The sequence below is a fragment of the Larus michahellis genome, chromosome 3 (genome assembly GCF_964199755.1).
Source record: "Larus michahellis chromosome 3, bLarMic1.1, whole genome shotgun sequence".
NCBI classification, from domain to species: domain Eukaryota; kingdom Metazoa; phylum Chordata; class Aves; order Charadriiformes; family Laridae; genus Larus; species Larus michahellis.
The window spans coordinates 27,969,635-27,987,698 of record NC_133898.1 but is presented as its reverse complement, the minus strand read 5'-3'; the positions used below and the strand labels follow the sequence as shown (position 1 = coordinate 27,987,698).

The following is an 18,064-nucleotide window of genomic DNA, read 5'->3' as shown; positions in this document are numbered from 1 at the left end:
CCTTCCCTGAAGTTGTGGGGACTAGAAACCGGACTAACGCCAGCAGGCTTTTGCTGAAGACCTCCACAACTGGCCCGATCTGCATTGCACCACACGGTACGCCGTCTCCCGAAATCTTCATGTGGCCTACACCAATTTGTATTCGCGTTATTTTCTTTGAGCTTGAAACTGATTTGTGATGTTCTCTCCGAAGGCTTGCGATTTACATAATTTGCCATTGTTCCTGCATCACGCACTACTCTATGTCGTGGGCTAAATTCTTCACGACGGAAGCGGTCAGGCGTGGGCTTAACTTTAAGCACAAGAGGTCCTATGAGGCGTCTCTGCTACTGCTCACATGCTACACTTAAGCATCTGCTTATTTATTTTATTGTGCGATAGCCTATACCTAAGATAGCTTCTTGGAGCTATTAAAAGTGGACACAAAAGAACTGCAAGGAGAATCGGGCTTATTGTCTCCACAGATTTGTGCTAATATACCAGTGTCTCAAGACATCATTTCATTTTCATAACAAGGAGGAGATTTAATTTCTGTGGATTTGTGTAAAAAGCAATTTGGAAACTTTGCAACAATGATATTGCTTCCCATAAATGCCAAATTGGTAAAAACATCGCAAGAGGCAAACACAGCACATTCACAACATCATTTTTCCTATCTTAAGTACCAGCATTATTCAAAGACATTATACCGCTAAGTATCCAAATAATTCATTCATTTTAAGGATAGAAAGCGTAATATTATTTTGTTAAATTAAGATCTCTCCTTTCCAAATCCCTCTTTTCTGCTTAAACTGAGGGAATAAAGGCATCTGAAAATGCATCTGCGCGTGAGGCTTTTGTTTTCAGTTTTCAGGGTTTGTTCTGCTCCAGTTGGGGTGTGCGCTTGCCTTCTTGCGGAGTACTAAAACGCAAAAATGTTTGCAATAATAATTGTAGTTCCCTGCTTTGAATCATAAAAAGAGCTTCAGGTATCATCATCTCATTCCTACTTTCCATTGCTGGCAGGAAGGAGGAGGCTGGCGAGGGAAAACATCGCTTACCTTTAACTTACTGGCACCACTGTAATACAGTATCCCCAGTTAAAAAGAAATTCTAATAACCAAAAGTGACCGTTTAAAATGATAGCGAAGATCAAAAGTTCTGACTATGGTAGGCTGGGGGTGGGGGGGGAGACACAGATGGTTTTAAGCGCACCCCATTAATTGATGAACATCAGGACTTTGTGGTCATTTAACACTCCCTATAAATGAAGACTTGATAACAGTTATTGATCTCAGTTTTCCTGGAAGAGGATCCCTGGGCTCAGCAGTGAGCAGTTTTGCTTCTCTCAGTTCATAAATACAAGAATAGAGCTATTGCTCAAATGCCACCCTAACTGCCGAAAATGAAATAAAAGTAAAATTTCCGTGCAGTGTTGAAGCAATACAGGTGTATTTCCATAGGGTTTTTTGAATAGATAGCCCAAGGTTAATATAATCTCAAATTTCCTTATGGGAAATACAGAATTGCCACAGCTGACCCCTGCTATCATTTGAAAATATTTTCTTAGTGAATGTTTACTCAAACCATAGCAGTATATATGTTACTGTTCTTACTTATTTATTGATCTTCCTTGTGTTACCATGGAACTTGAATACCTCTGAACATTAATGAATTCAGCCTAACAACATACGATGTGGGGCCACAAGCATCTCTGATGCCCAGGCAAGAAGCTGAGGCAGGGAATGGGAAGTGCTGGGTTGTTGCACTCCCTCCCCCCCCCAATATTGTCACAAGGAACAGCTATTGTCTCTCCTATCTTATTCTTTTGTCATCCAAAACTTTTCCCCATTTTCCTTCTTTCTAGCTTTTTCTCCCTAAACCTCTGCTATTGGCTGGTCAAATCAAAAGATTCCTAAAACTTTCTGTGATGCTGCCAGAAGCTCCTACATCACTGATATTATCACACAGTTTAAAACAGAGAAAAATCAATCCCCTGTCTCTCTTCCCATCTCCCCTTCCCCAAAATCAGAACAACAATCTCTACATCTCCTAACCCCCAGTTCAGATTAAACCCGGATGTCGAAGAGGAGACCTAGAAAGAGGTGCATGTCCCTTCCAAGGCGGATTTAAGGAGAAGCTACACAAGTAGATGAACTGTTGAACTCGGTCCTCTGTCTTAAAAACACATTTCATTGGGATTGTTAATGCACAATATAAGTACCCAAAAGATGTAACAGAATTCTGAAAAATGAATTAAGGACGTATTGCCATCTCCAGCAAAATAATAAAAGTAGAGAGATTAAGAGGCAAGCATATCTTTTTGAATTGTAAAATAGGTTTATAGGTCTTCTAATAACAACCTTTACTCAAACCTTACATAAATAGGCTTATATGATACAAATATTATGTGGGCTATGTGGAAACTACAAGGTCCCTAATCATGTTTAGGGATTACTTGACAGAACAGAGACATTTCATTCCTATTGGACCTAGGGATTACAGCAAAGAAACATCTAATATTCCATTTTTTAATTTCATGCATTTTTTATTTACCTTTAATGATGCTGTATATATTCATCATCCTGAAATATTAAAACAGTATGAAAAAAGTAATAAATTGGTGGAAAATTTAGGGAATGGGAATGCAACAGCACGCAAATCATACACTATCAAGTGCTTGATACACATTTAAAATTACTGCCTAGTACAGCAAAGCCAAATTCCTGGCAGATTTCTGAAGCGCAAAGTCACAATAAGAAGATCAGCAGAACAGACTGAAATAATAGAATATTCATCCCCCTAATCCATATGCAATTCTTTAGGGCTTTTTTTTAACAATGCATATGAGGTCTGACTGTATTCAGGATTTAAATAAGTTGTCTCTCTCTCTCTCCTCACACACACACACACTCTCACACTGTATTTTTGTTAAAAAAAAAGTATATACAGTTATCATTTCTGCTCTACTGCACCCACATTGACAAGGTTAGCACATCTCCTCACACCTCAGATGAAACAATAGCATTTTAAACAACAAAAGTGTTAAAAGAAATACATTTATTCATACCATTGAAACCTCCTGCAATAGCTTTGTTAGAAGGAGGAGGTCCAGTTTGCTGGGGAAAGGGATTTTTCCTTTAATTTTTTTTTTTTAACTCTTTCCTACTTCATTCTAAATAATTACTGGTTAATTTAAAGCAATTTCACATTTAGTTATTGGCAATAAAATTTTGAAACCAGTATTAAATCTTTGAGATCATGCCTTTCTCTCTAGACAGATGTAATTTTAGATCTAGTATTGTATAAAGGGACAGAGACCTAGAGACGAATAAATCATCACTCAAAAGGCAGATGCTGATGATAATAATGATACATGCAGAAAATGTGCATGAGGATGGGTGATGGGGACGTGTACTATAAAACTTCCATTGCCATGCGTGAGATTACTGAATTACTTTCAAGTAGTGCAAAGCCACAACTGAGTTCCTCCAAACAGGAGTATGAAGAAATTCATACCACATCATACAGACATACAAAGCCTGATCTTGAGATCAAGCGGGTTTTACACAGGTTTAGCTCTATGATTAGGCTGCAGAATATCAACACCACAGATGGGTTAGGTATAAAATGAATGCACCCAAACATAAGACATTTGCAACAGTAGTATACGTGTGGACTTGCTAAGTTAAGGTGCCTACGTATGTTAATTACAGTGACCACATGCAGAAAGTAACTTTCACAACCATCACGACGGTTCTTGTCACAACTCTGTTAGTGAGGCAAAGGAGCACTAGGACAGGTGATGGTACATGGAAAGCCATCTGGTAAGTGAGAAAGAGCAGCCACATCCTGTCAAAACCTGAATACCCAAATATACCTACACGCTATGCGTAGTAACAGGTCTCTTGAGAGATTGCCCACGTGTAGGTTGCTGCAAAGCATTTACCAGGACTTAGGAAGAAATTCTTTACCCTGTGGATAGTGAGGCACTGGAACAGGTTGCCCAGGGAAGCTGTGGGTGCCCCATCCCTGGAAGTGTTCAAGGCCAGGCTGGATGGGGCTTTGAGCAGCCTGGTCTAGTGGGAGGTGTCCCTGCCCGGGGCAGGGGGGTTGGTATTAGATGATCTTTAAGGTCCCTTCCAACCCAAACCATTCTATGACTTGGGGTTTCTACCTGGCGAGGGACGTGTTGATCCAACCCCATTCAAATCCTGCTCGTGTGTTACTAGCCAAACTGTAATGTCAGTTGACATTGCTATTCAAATTGCAAGGTTACAGTTTTAATTTGATACAGGATAAAGAAGCAATGTAAAACATATTTAATGAAAGATTTTCTTTTTGGTAAGGAACCTGCTTTCTTTGGTAAGAACCTGCTGTGATTTATGTAGTCATGATGCCAGTACCTGCCCACATTGTGATACCCATCTACTGAGAGGTTCCAAACTTATTGGTGCTTAATGTTACAGATATCTAATTATTATTGACAGATTGTTGAAAAAAAATAATCATATCCGTACTGAAATTAGTGGGAACAGTCCAGCAACAAAAGAGCTAGAATATATTCATCCTGTTTGTATATTTCGCAGGCACATAAGCAAAGAATAAGCGCTCTTAGAAAGGATTTGATCCGTACTAGTGAGAAAGTTGTTAAGTTGTGTAAGGAAATAAAAGACAAATGAACACCAAACTCCTTCTAGAAAATACAATGAATAAACAGGGTCCCTTTGGAGGGAAAGCCTGAGAGATGCCCTGCAGACCTGCACTGGACCAAATCTGAACCTGAGAGATACAAGCAGCAGCAGCTTTGCTGCAATCATGCCACGGTTTAAAAGACAGGGCAATTAAGTGCAAACTACAATTTCATTTATTTAGGGAGGGGAAAAAAGGGTATAGAAGGATGCAGAGATTTATTAAAAAAAGGAATAAAGAGTACACTCAGTGAAAATTAAGTGCGCTTGAAACATGTTAGTGCTGTTCTTCCTTCTGCTATCCTGTACTTTACAGGACGTAACACATGCCTACACAAGTCTCTATTTCAGTGAGGAAAACAATTGTTTGTGGCAGAGAAGGCTAGAAAACAACAGGAAAGCTTTTGCCCAAATTTCAAAGGTTTGTTCCAAAGCACAGAGCTACTGAAGCTTTTCTACAAGTGTTTGTAAACATGGTAAACACCATATTTTTCATTTTAGTTCCTCGTATTCATTCAAAGAAATGGTTCAACCACCTTCTTTAGAAAGTTTCTAAGCAAGCAATGTGAGACACATATTTGGAATATGAAAGTTTAATCCTACTCATTAAAACATGACAAACTTATAATTAATTGGGAAAGGAGTCAATAACGAGAACATCCTTCAACGTAATGATGATGGTACTATCAGCTTGTAATATGGGGAATACGCTACAGAAAGTGAAGTATAATATGGAAAATTAAAAGTCAGTTAAAAAAAAATAAGCAGTCTGAAAGTTTTGCCTTGGGTCCAATCTTTAAAACACAAATTTTAAATCCTCAAAAGTTACATTTTCTTGGTCATCAAACGAGGTAATATATTATGTTGTTTTCCTGTGATGAGGAATAATTCAAGGTCTTACATTGCCTGATTAATCTCACAACCAATATTTAGAAAAGGTTTCTTTTTGAGCTAATCAAACTTGACAAAAGCAATCTTCAAACTATGCCACATTCACTGATTTGTAAGATCTCTCAAACTTGTGTTTTATTAAATGCAGTTAAAATTAGCAACAGCTCTAAATCCACCTGCTTATGACACCCCCTGAATCTGACAGACAGTACATGAGATTGGTAAAAAGAAAACACATGCCAATCAACATTAAAATTATTAGGATAAGCTTTTTTTTTTTTCCTCTTTTTAAATGAAGGATGACATTTTACTTTTAAGATAGCGCCCAGCTACATCCCTATGCCAACGTTACATTGCATTTTGGGAGGGAGTTGCTGGTAGCATTCAGGTATTTTTTCTTCTGCAGCTAACTGCCTTGACCTCACTGGAGAAGGCATGTCCAGCGTTTCCTCCAAATAATGCTTATTTCTTTGTATATATGAAAGAGGATGTGGCTTGCTGAACCTTCAATATACAAATTTATGAGATTGCTAGGCTTTCAGTATCACAACAGTATCATTAGGTTAACGGACATTACTCCAGAAGAGCAATGTTGGGATAGTACAGCCGTTACCGTGAGGGTAATTGGTAGGGAAGCGCTACAACACTAGCAGGGAACACTGTGGGGAAGCGTGTAAATACCATCCCAGTCTTCACCTTCACTACCAATTACCAATTAGTAGTTTCCTCTCTTTCTGTGAGTGGTCATATGTGTGAGAACAGGATTTTCCCATGGTTTGAGGATGTGTTTAAATTTGGTTGCCTGACTTTCGGCACTAAAAGAGATTCCTGAGTTTGCACAGCTGAGTAAAAGGAAGAAAAATATGGGAGAGGTGTAAGTATTAATTCTCTACTGCAAATATTCCAAAAGGAAAGCGGCCCTCCAGCTTGTTCTTCCTCTCAGGTCACATTTAAGTTCTGGATAAATAAGTTTCTGAGCTACTGACTCCCCTCTACTTCCTCGTGGTTGTGTGCAACACAGAAACTCTACCTCAACATCGGCAATGTCTATGATCAAATAATATTATACAGTACTCCATTAACAAAGACTCACGTGTGCTGTTAGAAGTTACTAGTGCAAGTCTTTTTCAGACCCAATGAAGGATATCCAAATATTGGGTAACACACTCTGACTGGGAAGACTATCAGTGAGTTTCTCTATTTGTTTATATAAATGGGCCAATGCTTTTTAAAGCACTTCAGAGCACTTAACTAAAGCAAACAAGCACTTGAACTTTAAATATCTAGCAAGAGAAGCTATTGACAAGTATGACTTTACTTAGTAAATCCTAATATCTTTGCGACCTTTCATTCATACAGACTCTTCATGAAGAGAAGCACCAGGCTCTTATCTCAACTGCAGCTCCACTGCAAGATACAGTGAGAGGGGTGAGCAATTGCCTAGCCCCCTTTTAATTACCCTTGTTATAGCAGGCTGCTTTATTTTTTCCTATATGGGGATCCTGGGACACAATGGTCTACAGAAAGCAGTTTCTTATTTTGAAATCTTATTCTACCTCTTATTTGGCCTTTAAAGTAGGATTTTTTTCCATCTTATGAACGTCCCTTTCAGCTCCTTGCTATCCACAGGTAGCAAAGCCTTGATTTGGGAATAGAGCGTTCACCAAACACAGTCCTATTAATTCTCAACAGGTGAATAATGCTGTGGGAATAGCTTGGTGTCCTCAGTAAAAGGATGCCTTTGGTAAGTAGTCTCATAACAACACTAGTGTCATGTGCATCTTTTAGGTCTACGTACTGACAAAACACTCCCTAGCTCCTACATTATGTACAATTACACCGGTCATTTCCTGACCTAGACTGGTGTGATCTGATCCACACGTACCTTTCCGCTGAGAAATCTGCATCCAAATGAATAATCAGAAAGATTACTCTGTAGCTTTGGAAAGTGTATTTTTTTGAAACGTCATGACTTCATATGGGTCAAGTAACATGTAACTTCATAGCTGGACTCTGCCAAATCAGGTTTGCTGTATCATAGCAGCTGAGAAACATAAGGATTTATGCACTTTGAGGAAAGGCAATTTTCAGAAGGAGAATGCCACTGATGTATGCCAAGCCAGCTCAAGTGTTAAGTTGGCCCCGAGAACCAAGAAGGTGGTTCATAAGGTACAGCTCATTCCCTAAAATCCTGCAGCACATTCTGATTTTTATTTCTCTCTGAATCTGTTTTGCATGCAGTCTGGTAATACGTCAGAAGAGACGTGACGGAACAGAACTTTAAGCTGGTCATTATTTCCTTTCTCTTAAGATGGTAAAGTATTTTTAAGCCATATTGTGGAGCTCATTAGCCACATTCTGGAGCTCATTAGCCACATTGGGATTTCAGTTCGCTAGTGTTAGGGGACATGTCGCATGTTCTGAAAGAGTTTACAGAACTCTCCATACACCCTGTACAAGTGTGTGTTGGGGGTGGTTTCCTTGTCTGTGTGTGTCTGCATGCCTTTGCACAGTTATGTGCGCATACACATGAATTTGGTGGTACTGGCTGTTTGGGATTCGTACTTGCTAGTCTGGTACTGAACATTCTCCAAACCTTATTTTGTCGTACAAAAACCCAAGAGATGCAGTTGAGAATATGAACTACTTGGTGCTAAAGCCTCAGTCTAGGGACACTTCCTAAAGGAAATAGCTTTGAAAATTCTTCAAAATACTCTGTAAGTTATAATTGGTTTAATGTATAAAACAGCTGAGTAATTTAAATGTTTGGAAAAGAAAAGAGTCTTTCCTAGAGTTTATGAAGTGATAAGTCTATTTCTTAGAATGATTAACTATGAATCCTGATTTCAAACACAAGCATCTACTAGCATATGCTCTCCACAGCTGACACAGTATGATCAGTTTTATCAAATTAATAATCCAAGGCCCAATTCTGATATTAAATCCCCATTTCCTGCTTCCCCCCACCCCCTGCCCCCCCAGTAAGTGCCTTGGTTTCTACAGAAGTATTTTTGCTTCCTACTCTTAAACAAGAAGTCAAATCAGGATTAAGCTTAATTTTTGGGGTGCTCTGCACATGATGCATTTGGGTCTACTGAATGAAACAAGATAGATTTGGATTTACAGCATGCATATCATGACATTCCCACTGGAAACCGAAAAAAAAACCCCAAACAAAAAAAACAAATTCCAAAACAAAAGCAGACAACTAGTAGCATTCAAGGATAATACAATGCACAATTGTTTAAAGAAAAAAAATTAGTAGAAAACGTGTATTAGAAAGACAGATGAAGTACAGCCAGGACAGCACGAAGCGTGATTTTGAGCAAGAATGTCACAAATAACATCCCATTTTAGAACTGTGATAAACCACGACTATGACAAAAGAAATTATAATTCAGTTTTGAACACACTGCAAATAAGTAACAAGATCTAATTATTTAGAAAGCCCTTCAAGATCCCATGGCTTTGGTAGAAATTAATTAAAGGGTGAAATTAAAGAACAGAAGAAAAACTTAGACAAGAAGAACTGAAAGAGAAAGACAGACAAAAGCAGTGAAAAGAAACAGATCCTAGCAAACTACTGGTCTACTTTATTCTAATAATAGAGTCATCAACAGAATATCTGTATGCACTAACACCTAATTTGAGCATCCTGAATTCTGATCCTGATTTCCAGAGATGGCAACTACGTATTAAAAAAAATACTTAAATTGCTCATTACTAGAAATAGATTGATTTGCATGAGAAAGGTGCAGAGTTAGATTCCCATTTCATTTACGAATATTAAGGTCATAAAGTGAAGTCTCAAAGTAAGTCCTAACTCCCAGGTCCACGCTTCCCTCCTGTTGATAACAGCATCATTGCCCCTGGGACCTGGGAAATAACAGTGGCCAGAGGGAAGAGACAGTTTGAGTGAGCCCAGCAAAAACCGAACAAGGGCTTAGGAGACAAACATGAGAACTTGCAATTCTGTTTGGTATTCAAAAACAAACCAACAGAGAAACATCCAAGTGGGAAACACCGTCAACAGTGAAAGGCCGGACTTTAGTTGCCTCCACCCGAGCACCTGACAACACAGGCCAGGGGCAAATAGCTCAACCTGGTCAGAAACTTGGGGCTGTTGGGTAGAGGTGGAAGGATCTGCTCGTGCGGAGCAACTTCCAAAGCTGTGGTCATGCTCAACTCCTCTATTTCTCATTAGCTTTCCTCCCTGCAGCAAAACTTGCTGGTACACGTGGTCAGCTACGTTGTTTATTCTTAAGTATGTGAATGCAAAATGACCACAGAAACATGAATTTACCCTGGTACAGAAGCTAATTGCCAGAGTAATCCAACACAGTATATGCTGGGCACAAGAGACGATTCTGTAGTCAGCACATTTTGAACTGCTTGCTGGTTTTAGGTTTTAAATTGTTTACTAAATGCTAACTTCATCCACGGTTTGGGTTTTTTTGTGGGTGGGGGTGAGTGGGTGGTGTTACATTTAATATAAGCAAATCACCAAGGTATTAGAAAAACGGCAGCTAATTTACCTGCTGATTTAGAGAATAGCTCAGGGATCTAAACCATTGTTTTCCAATACTTCCAGCTCTATGCTAAACATTACATTGTCAAAATTGTCTTCATCCCCCAAACACTACATGTGAAAACTCTTATTTTTGTGTTCTAACACTTCATCAAAGCCCAGTTGTTTCTGTAGTTAAGACCCACCTTAGTGTTCTTCAAAACCATACTGAAGTATGAGATCGCCCTTTGTTTTGTGGGTAAGAGTTTGTTTTACCCCAGACAGCAGCTTGACAACTGCTAGGACCTTCAGGCACTAATCTCTCTCTCTCATCTTTAAGTGTCTAACATGCGTTCTCTTGTTTTAACTTACTGAACAATTACAGCAGCCAAAACACACTTGTTTAACAGAACTAAAACGCTGTCTCTGAACACCCTGGACTCTCGGAAAGTTCAAGAGCAGGACGAAAGTTTGGAAGGTTGGCTTAAAGACAAAGCGCGAGGCATTGCTGTGTCTGAAGCGATAGGCCTCAGGAGGCAAAGCGACCCCCCCGCTGCTGGTTGCTGTCTCCCACCACCCCCGGCTGCTCCTGCGTGCTCGTTCCACCAGACAAATCGCAGAGGAGAGGGAGCGAACCCCCTTCGTGGACTCACCATCCTTTTCTAGTCACATTCACTACGCATTGCATTAGAAAATCGTAACGGTGTTAAAATATTTTGGCAGGATTTGTTATGGCCAGATCACTCACTTCCTTTGGGACACACAAAGCCTCCTCTGGCAATGAAACAGCCCAAATGTCAGCAAATCCTATAGAACAGAAAACGGTCTGTCAATGTAAAGCCTAAATGAATCTCAAATTAAACAAAACAAAACCGTATAACATAAAAATGCACATACAGAGAAAAGAAACAACCGGGAAACGTTCACCTTTTATTAAGGTGTTGGCGTGTTTTTTTTTCCCCACCCTCCAGAAACTTTTTAACAGCATTACAATGTATTCATCACAAGGTGCTATTAGAGCACAAGCTCACTCCAAGTGTTACCAATTCACGGACAGATTAGAGGGCACATTAATAACATAGTTAATATGAAGTGTTTAGAGCCTTTACGTCGGTGACAAATACGACTCAGCCAAATTTCCTGACCATTGAGGCCACGGAGGAACAATTTGGTAGATTTCATCAACAGTTCTAATTATGTTCCTGTCAAGTCGAGAACAAAGTAATCCATAACTGGGGGGCTGCTCGGAGACAGTGCCACGCGAGAGTAATTTATGCCCAAGACACAGGGCCCTCGCTGTAGTTAGTGTGCACAACGCCTGACTAACAAGTGGGTTCACAAAAAAGGAATTTATTAGGGGACGCACAGCCCTCCAGCTCCGAGCGGCTCGTCAGGTGCAGGCTTAGGAGGAGTTGCGAGGCAAAGTCTTGTTGTTTACACCAGCACCCAAAATCCACGCTGGCCTCAGAGAGTTTTAAAATGGGGGAGACCCAGCGCTTTTAAAAAACATTTCAGTCCTTGGGACACCGGCAGCGCCACCTCAGAGGCAGAGCGGAACCGATGCCCTTTTGCCATCCTATAAATAACATGCTAATGAAAGATGCAAAGGGATTATTAGTAACAGTAAACTAAAATGTCACAATACACGACACATTTCATACTGCAGCCTGACCAGGACACAGGCTGAGAAAGGGAAGGAGGGGGGGATAAACGGGGGAGAAGCTGTCATGTAATTTTGAGTCATTTTCCACTGTGATCTATATTGGGATGTGCCTTCTATCCTTTCAAAACAGGATCATTTTATATATGACACTCTTACTGCATTTCACAAAAAGGCAGGAATGTCTCCCTAGTGCTAGGAGAAGTGCAAAGCCTGGTCGTGGCCGCTCAGGGCTGGCTACTCGCACAAGTAGTGAGATGTTAGAGAAAACAAAATGATGCATTTGAAATGTAATTAAGAACCGTACGTATAAGCACAGGCAAAAATAACATTAGCAAAAATTAAATTCTTATGATAAATACAAAATGCTAATGGGTTTTAAAGCACAGTTTTCTGAAGGTAGCCGTGGGCACACACTGCTGTCAGCAGGTTTAGATTTTTATTTAACAAGACAATAACAGCTGAACTTAAAAAAAAAAAAAAAAAAGAAAAGAAAAAGTAATTTTACAACCCTTTCTTTGATAGTGAAGAAACAAGCTTATAAAAGTGTTACTGGCTAATCAAACAGCAGCCTGCTTTAGTGGGCCAAACATCAGCTCAGATAAGGGGAATGCTCAAACTGAGGACCTGTTTCGGAGACTGACTTGCCCTGTGCCCCCAGGAAGGTTGCCGCCTTTGCCCATGTTCCCCAGCAGTGGAAAGGGTGCACCTGTGTGAAGCCAAGGACATTGTCCCCATATGACATATCTTGGATATGTCAATCATATGTCACAAACCAATGGATTTTTGGCTGTACAAAAGTGTTAGTAGCTTCACAGAACTATTGGTTTTACCTCACCTTTTAAATACTAGTTGAAGTCTGGCAGAGTGAATGCGGAGTGCAGTTGTGGAGCACTACATCACAACCCTGAGCTTCTCCTTCCATACCCTACTAAAGTTTCTTATTCAAATTTGCTTGAACCTGTAAATTCTCTCCTGTCAACTTTAGGGAAATTCTCACCACCAACTGAGTGGGAGAGCATTCAGTCCTGCGTGACTGAAGCTTCACAGAATCATGATTACTTGCACCCTTTGCATCCAAGGATAAAAAAAAAAAAAAGAATACACTTTAAAGCATTGGTGGCGTAAGCTTCACAAGAAGGCAAAGAGAAAAGGGAAGGACACTGTCCCATTCTGCAGATGTGAAAAGAGAAACCTCCCTGGCAAATTAGATAGATGGTAATTTGGAAGCCAAGCAATGCCTGGACGTTATAATTCCCAGACTCGTGATTCAGTCACAAGACACGCTTCCTTTCCTGGTGAAATGTCATGCTGCCGCACGCGTCTGTTACAGAACACATCTTAACCAAGTGTAGCAAAAGCATGATGATCCCATTAAGTATCTAACATCTAATACCTTGTGAAAACTAATTTAGTGCTTTATCAAATCTCTAGTTTGTATGTAGAGCATAAACTGGCTACATTTGCTAATAGGGCAGATTGACCCATCCCGTATATTATCAAACCACATCAAAGTCTGCTGGAGGACGTAGCCTTAGCTACTTATTATCCTTTGCATTAACTCTCTCACTAGCTACTCAACCAATACATTTTCCTGTAATACATCTGTCATGATTTTGCAGAGAAATCAGCAATTCTGAACAGTGCAGAGACAGATAACAGGACTAAACCCATCATGGTCGCCTGGCTTTCCAATCTACTGTTAATTGGCACAGACGGAAGCCCTTAGAGCTGGGCTTGCACAGCAGCACGCCACTGCTGGGCCCCAGAGATTCGGCCTCTTAGTTAGTTTTGTATTTTTAGAGCTTTAGTCATTCACATGATTTCTTCACGATTTATTACATACAAGAGAGAAATGAAGTTGAATGCCAACACTTTCAAATTTACAAGGTTGGTGGGGTTTTTTTAGCAGAAAAAAGGGCATCTTATGCAAGAGAACATGTGGCTTAGTAATCAGGAAAAAAGTGCTAGAATATTACTAATAATAATATTTGCAATATTAGATCAAATGAGAACATCTTTCTTGGCTTTGATGCTATGCAATCATATTCCCACCTGTGTTATATTTAGGGTCTTATTTGTGACACTGTAAAATGAATTATATCTCTGAAGCCAGGCTTCTAACTGCCTGGGAAATTGCATATATGGCTAATAGAGGGTTTAGATTGGTTTGGCTGGTGGTTTTGTTTTTAAATCACAGTTGCTACTATTCTCCGTTATAGTGTTTGTCTTTGGACTTGGAAATCCCAAGCCATTGTACATGGGACTCTTACTGACCCTTTCTGATGATTTGACTACTTATCATCACTACAACCCAGAAGCTAGTGCTAGAATATTAAAAAAAAAAAAAAACAACCCAAAAAAACAAACCAAAAAAACCCAACCCCCCAAAAAAAACAACAGAAAAGCCAAAGCACACTCTCTTCAAAAAAGCCCCCAAATCTACTCAATGGAAGTAAAAGATGCCTCTCTCACTTTGCATATGTGATTTTATATAGTTCTGAAATATAATTATATCCTTCATACAACCCTAGTCATTCACATTTAATTCTACGGCTTCATTTGTTTTCTCTTTCTACAGTTTCTTCAGTGCTGTACAGTTTCTCTTCCTCTATAAATGCTGGCCCTCCATATCTTTAGACAGTAATATATACACAAGCAAAAAGCATTTTGGGGTGGATGCGGGGGTATTATTAGGAGTTTTGTAGTTTCTTAGCGATCCCAGATCCCGTTAATGATGGGTCATTTTTAATCCAGAGAATGTTAAAAACTGCGTAGAGCCCAGCTGTGGTTTAGCATCACCAACACAGGCACGCCGATACAGAGAGTCTTCTACCGGGTAAAACTTCTGACAAGTAAACTTCTAGCCAGGGGGAATGAATTACTTTAAAAAAAACAAAAACAAAACCAAACAAACAAAAAAACCCCCACAAACCGCAGACGAGAAACGAAAAAAGTGGGCAGTGAGTTAAAACATCACAATTCTACGTTACTGAATTCAACTGCAATTCTTTGGAGCTTTATCCCACACCCCCTCACCCTTCCCCCTGCCCCCCCCCCCCTTCCTTTCCCTCTGTATTTTTCTTCTTCTGTTTTTATGTTGAAATCACAGGAACTATGCAGCCTAGCAAGGCTGTAATCACTCAGCAGGAACCTGGCACAAGCACAATGCAACCACCAGCCAGGCAGCAGGAAAATGAAGGAAATCTCTCTCTCCCTCCCCCCTAGGTTTCTTAAAAGGGGCTCGGCGTGAATGAATCTTCCCGGTAGCCACCAACAATTTCTTATTCCTTCCGAGCAATCATCAATTTCAGCATCAAGTGGTTTAGTGGCTCTACAACTGGTAGTGGCAGCAGAGTAAGCCCAGCATGCAAACGTTTTGGCTAATTTAAAACCCTTGTGCTGCCGAATCAAACATGACAAGACAACAGTAAAAAGAGAGGCTATTATCCCAAATGAGAGTCCGCGGATGGCTGAAATTGGCTTGAGTGGCAGAGACAAAAGAGGTGGAAGGTGCAGGGACAACCAGGCATGATAATACCAGATCCAGCACACACTTTCTCCCCCACCCCCAGTGCATTCACACAGATCACTACCTGGAGGAAAAAAGGCAACATTTCCGAGTTTCATGGCCAGGCAGAAAAAATACACTTAAGATTCAAAATAAATTAGTACCTGGTAAAGCATCTGCCCCACGGGTATGGAGAAACTCAACTTCCAAGAGACGCAGCTCTTTCAATAGAAACCCTAACACTCCAAAGACTAAAGCTGTCATTTCCTACCTGAATTCATGTCCTGCTGCCCAAAGTTCATTACCGCGAGTTGAGGATTGGAAGCACTGATTTAAGACAGCGTAACCTTAAAATGAGAATAATCTGTGGTGTGGCTGGTGGTGACTCGCTCCTACGCACGCAGAGCTCACCAAGCGCCCAGATCTCAAAGAGCTGCTGGGGAGGAAAAGTGGAGGGCAGAGGAATTAATTTTGCAAGGCATTTGGGAGACCAAAAGTAGACTGATGATGTTCAGAGCCATGAACCCTGGTGATGGCTTGCAGCTCACAGAATGACGACCTGTGGGATCACTGGAGAGCAAGCAAGTTGTCTTTTGCAAGATTAACAATTTAAAAGTGCTGAAATTAATTTTGTTTAATAGCTGTGGGTGCAGACTCCTTACAAAGTAGGTTGCAAGGTCAGCAAGCCTCCTAAAGCCTTTTAAAATGCAGCTTTTTATAGGGACAGTAGATTTAGGGTGGCTTAGGGCTTAAAGATCTAAAAAGCAAAAGAAGTGTAAGAGGTCATTTCCTACCACTTCCAAATCTTGTGTGAAGACACGTTCTCTGTTTCACTTCTCACTCTACAACATACGCTTACTGGTACCTTCAAAGCTACTTAAGGCAGTATGGGTTTCTTGGGGTAGGCAAGGTGAAAAAAGACATTAAAATCAAACACGAGAACCAGATTAACCAGTGCACAGCAGGCTCGTCAGAGTCACACTGGAACGTGCCTACCTGGGTTGCAAAGAGGTGATGGGAGGAAAGAATGTAAATAAATAAATAGGAGAAGGGAGGGGAAAGACAAGGGCAAGGAGAGCGCTCACACCCTTGTCATCATTCAGAAGTAGTTCACCTGTGATTCACATCTGCCTCCTTATATGAGACCATTACGCTCTAAATTACTGTACTACACAGTGTTTCAAGGAGCAGCTGGGCTCAACACTGAAACCCAAATCAACATTTTAAGAGACACTTGCTCAGCTTCACACCCTAGTACGTGTGAGCTATCACTCACAACATATCAAAATAGGGTGCTTAAGTGCTCTCTTATATTACTTTTTTGTCCTACGTTTTTAGGAACAGCATCCAACTAATTGCAGAGGTAAAGCTCACTCCGAGTACCAATTTGGGAAATAGAAACAAAGCACTTGTTTTGCACCACTGTGCAGGATGGTCTGAATCTGCTGAATTAATCAATGTTGCCTTGAAAAGTATTTGCATTCTGTGCAGTTGGGCCTGCATGAAAGGCGGACTCATGAATTCAAAGAACCCAAATCCAACTCCAAAAAACTATGCATCCCCAATACCAAAACCATTCCGTATTTATACATCTCCACCTGGTCTTGCGAACGCATCTTCCCAAGGAACCTAGGAACCCAGGTGAGGATAGGATCATGATGGATATAGCACATGAATTTGTTTCATCCTGCCCCCTTCTTTTAAATTCCGCCCTCCCCCCCCCCAAAAAAAAAAAAAAAAAAAGAAGTAAACACAGGGTTTACTTTCAGAGAAAAAACACAGATTGTAACGTGCCAAGCAGTGGATGTGCAAGCTGTCGACACACAGCCTACCCTGGGACGGGGAAATGTTACTGAACAGAGAAACCCATGCCGCTCGGCCATACAGGCGAGCAGAAACGCCTCAGCCTCTGCCGGCAGCCCGCAGGAGAGAAGCGTGTTGTCCTGCGTCACGAAACTTAGTTGCTATGATCCTGCAGACGGAGGGGGCCATTTCCCTGGCAATGAGGTAACTGACGGTCATTAGTGAGGACAGAATTAATTCCACTGTGAGCCTGTCGCTGACAGTGGCCGAAGCAAACACACCAGCCATTTTTCTCTGCCCCTTCCACAGGGAGTTAGAACAAAGAAAGGAGCCCCTGGGAAATACTTAAGACGCCACTAGAAAATCATTTTAGATGCATGTTAATACTGCCACCGAATACTGTGTGCTTTCAGGCTGACATATGCTGCTGTATGTGGCGGGTTTTTTCCCCTGTTTTGGTCTCAAAGTTGAATTCATATCTTCACGCAGCACTTCAAGTAAAGCCCAGTTCACAGTTCAGCAAGGCACTGCTTAAAAGGCAAGCCTGATGCAGGTCCTTAGGGCATCTCATCCATCCTGCACTTGGATGGCATTCTCCACCAAGGGACCCCATTAGGAAGGAAGGGCAAACTGAAATCCTAACCCAAAGCAGCACCAGCATACTGGTGTAGCAGCGATGGATGAGACTCCATTTGTCTTCAAAACATGGGAAGCCAATATATCTGCTTCATCGCAAACTCAACTTTACTTTCCAACCTTGTAGTGTACTTAAAGCTAAAATGTAGATCAGCTTTCTATCCGGGGATAAAGCAGCAGAGAACTGTCACCCAACACTCCAATTAAACAGGTTGGAAGTGACGCGCTTCCAATGCGACTCCATACATCAAAACACCCTGAGATACACTGTCTGTGTTTAAAATCAATCGCCCAGGAAGGCACAGCCACAAGCTACAAAAGGTTTCCTTTCCCCTCCATGCAGTGGAATAACTCAGAAGCATCTTACGTGAGTACAAAGCTTGCTG

At 40.8% G+C, this 18,064-nt stretch overlaps 1 protein-coding gene across 49 annotated transcripts in view; it reads right to left on the bottom strand.

Annotated features, from left to right (window-relative positions):
* Positions 1-18,064, bottom strand: part of ESRRG (estrogen related receptor gamma) — a 405,634-nt gene that overhangs the window by 224,137 nt on the left and 163,433 nt on the right. For 16 of the 49 annotated variants that reach the window (XM_074579402.1, XM_074579395.1, XM_074579396.1 and 13 more), the window contains one exon: positions 10,722-10,875. The exons of 15 other annotated variants lie outside the window; for them this stretch is intronic. In XM_074579402.1, coding sequence (XP_074435503.1) covers positions 10,722-10,756 — 35 coding nt within the window. In that variant the 5' untranslated portion in view covers positions 10,757-10,875. Of the gene's footprint in view, positions 1-2,535; positions 2,565-10,721; positions 10,876-12,355; positions 12,438-18,064 lie in introns of all 49 variants that reach the window. 18 more of the 49 variants (XM_074579405.1, XM_074579409.1, XM_074579418.1 and 15 more) reach the window with 4 other exon arrangements.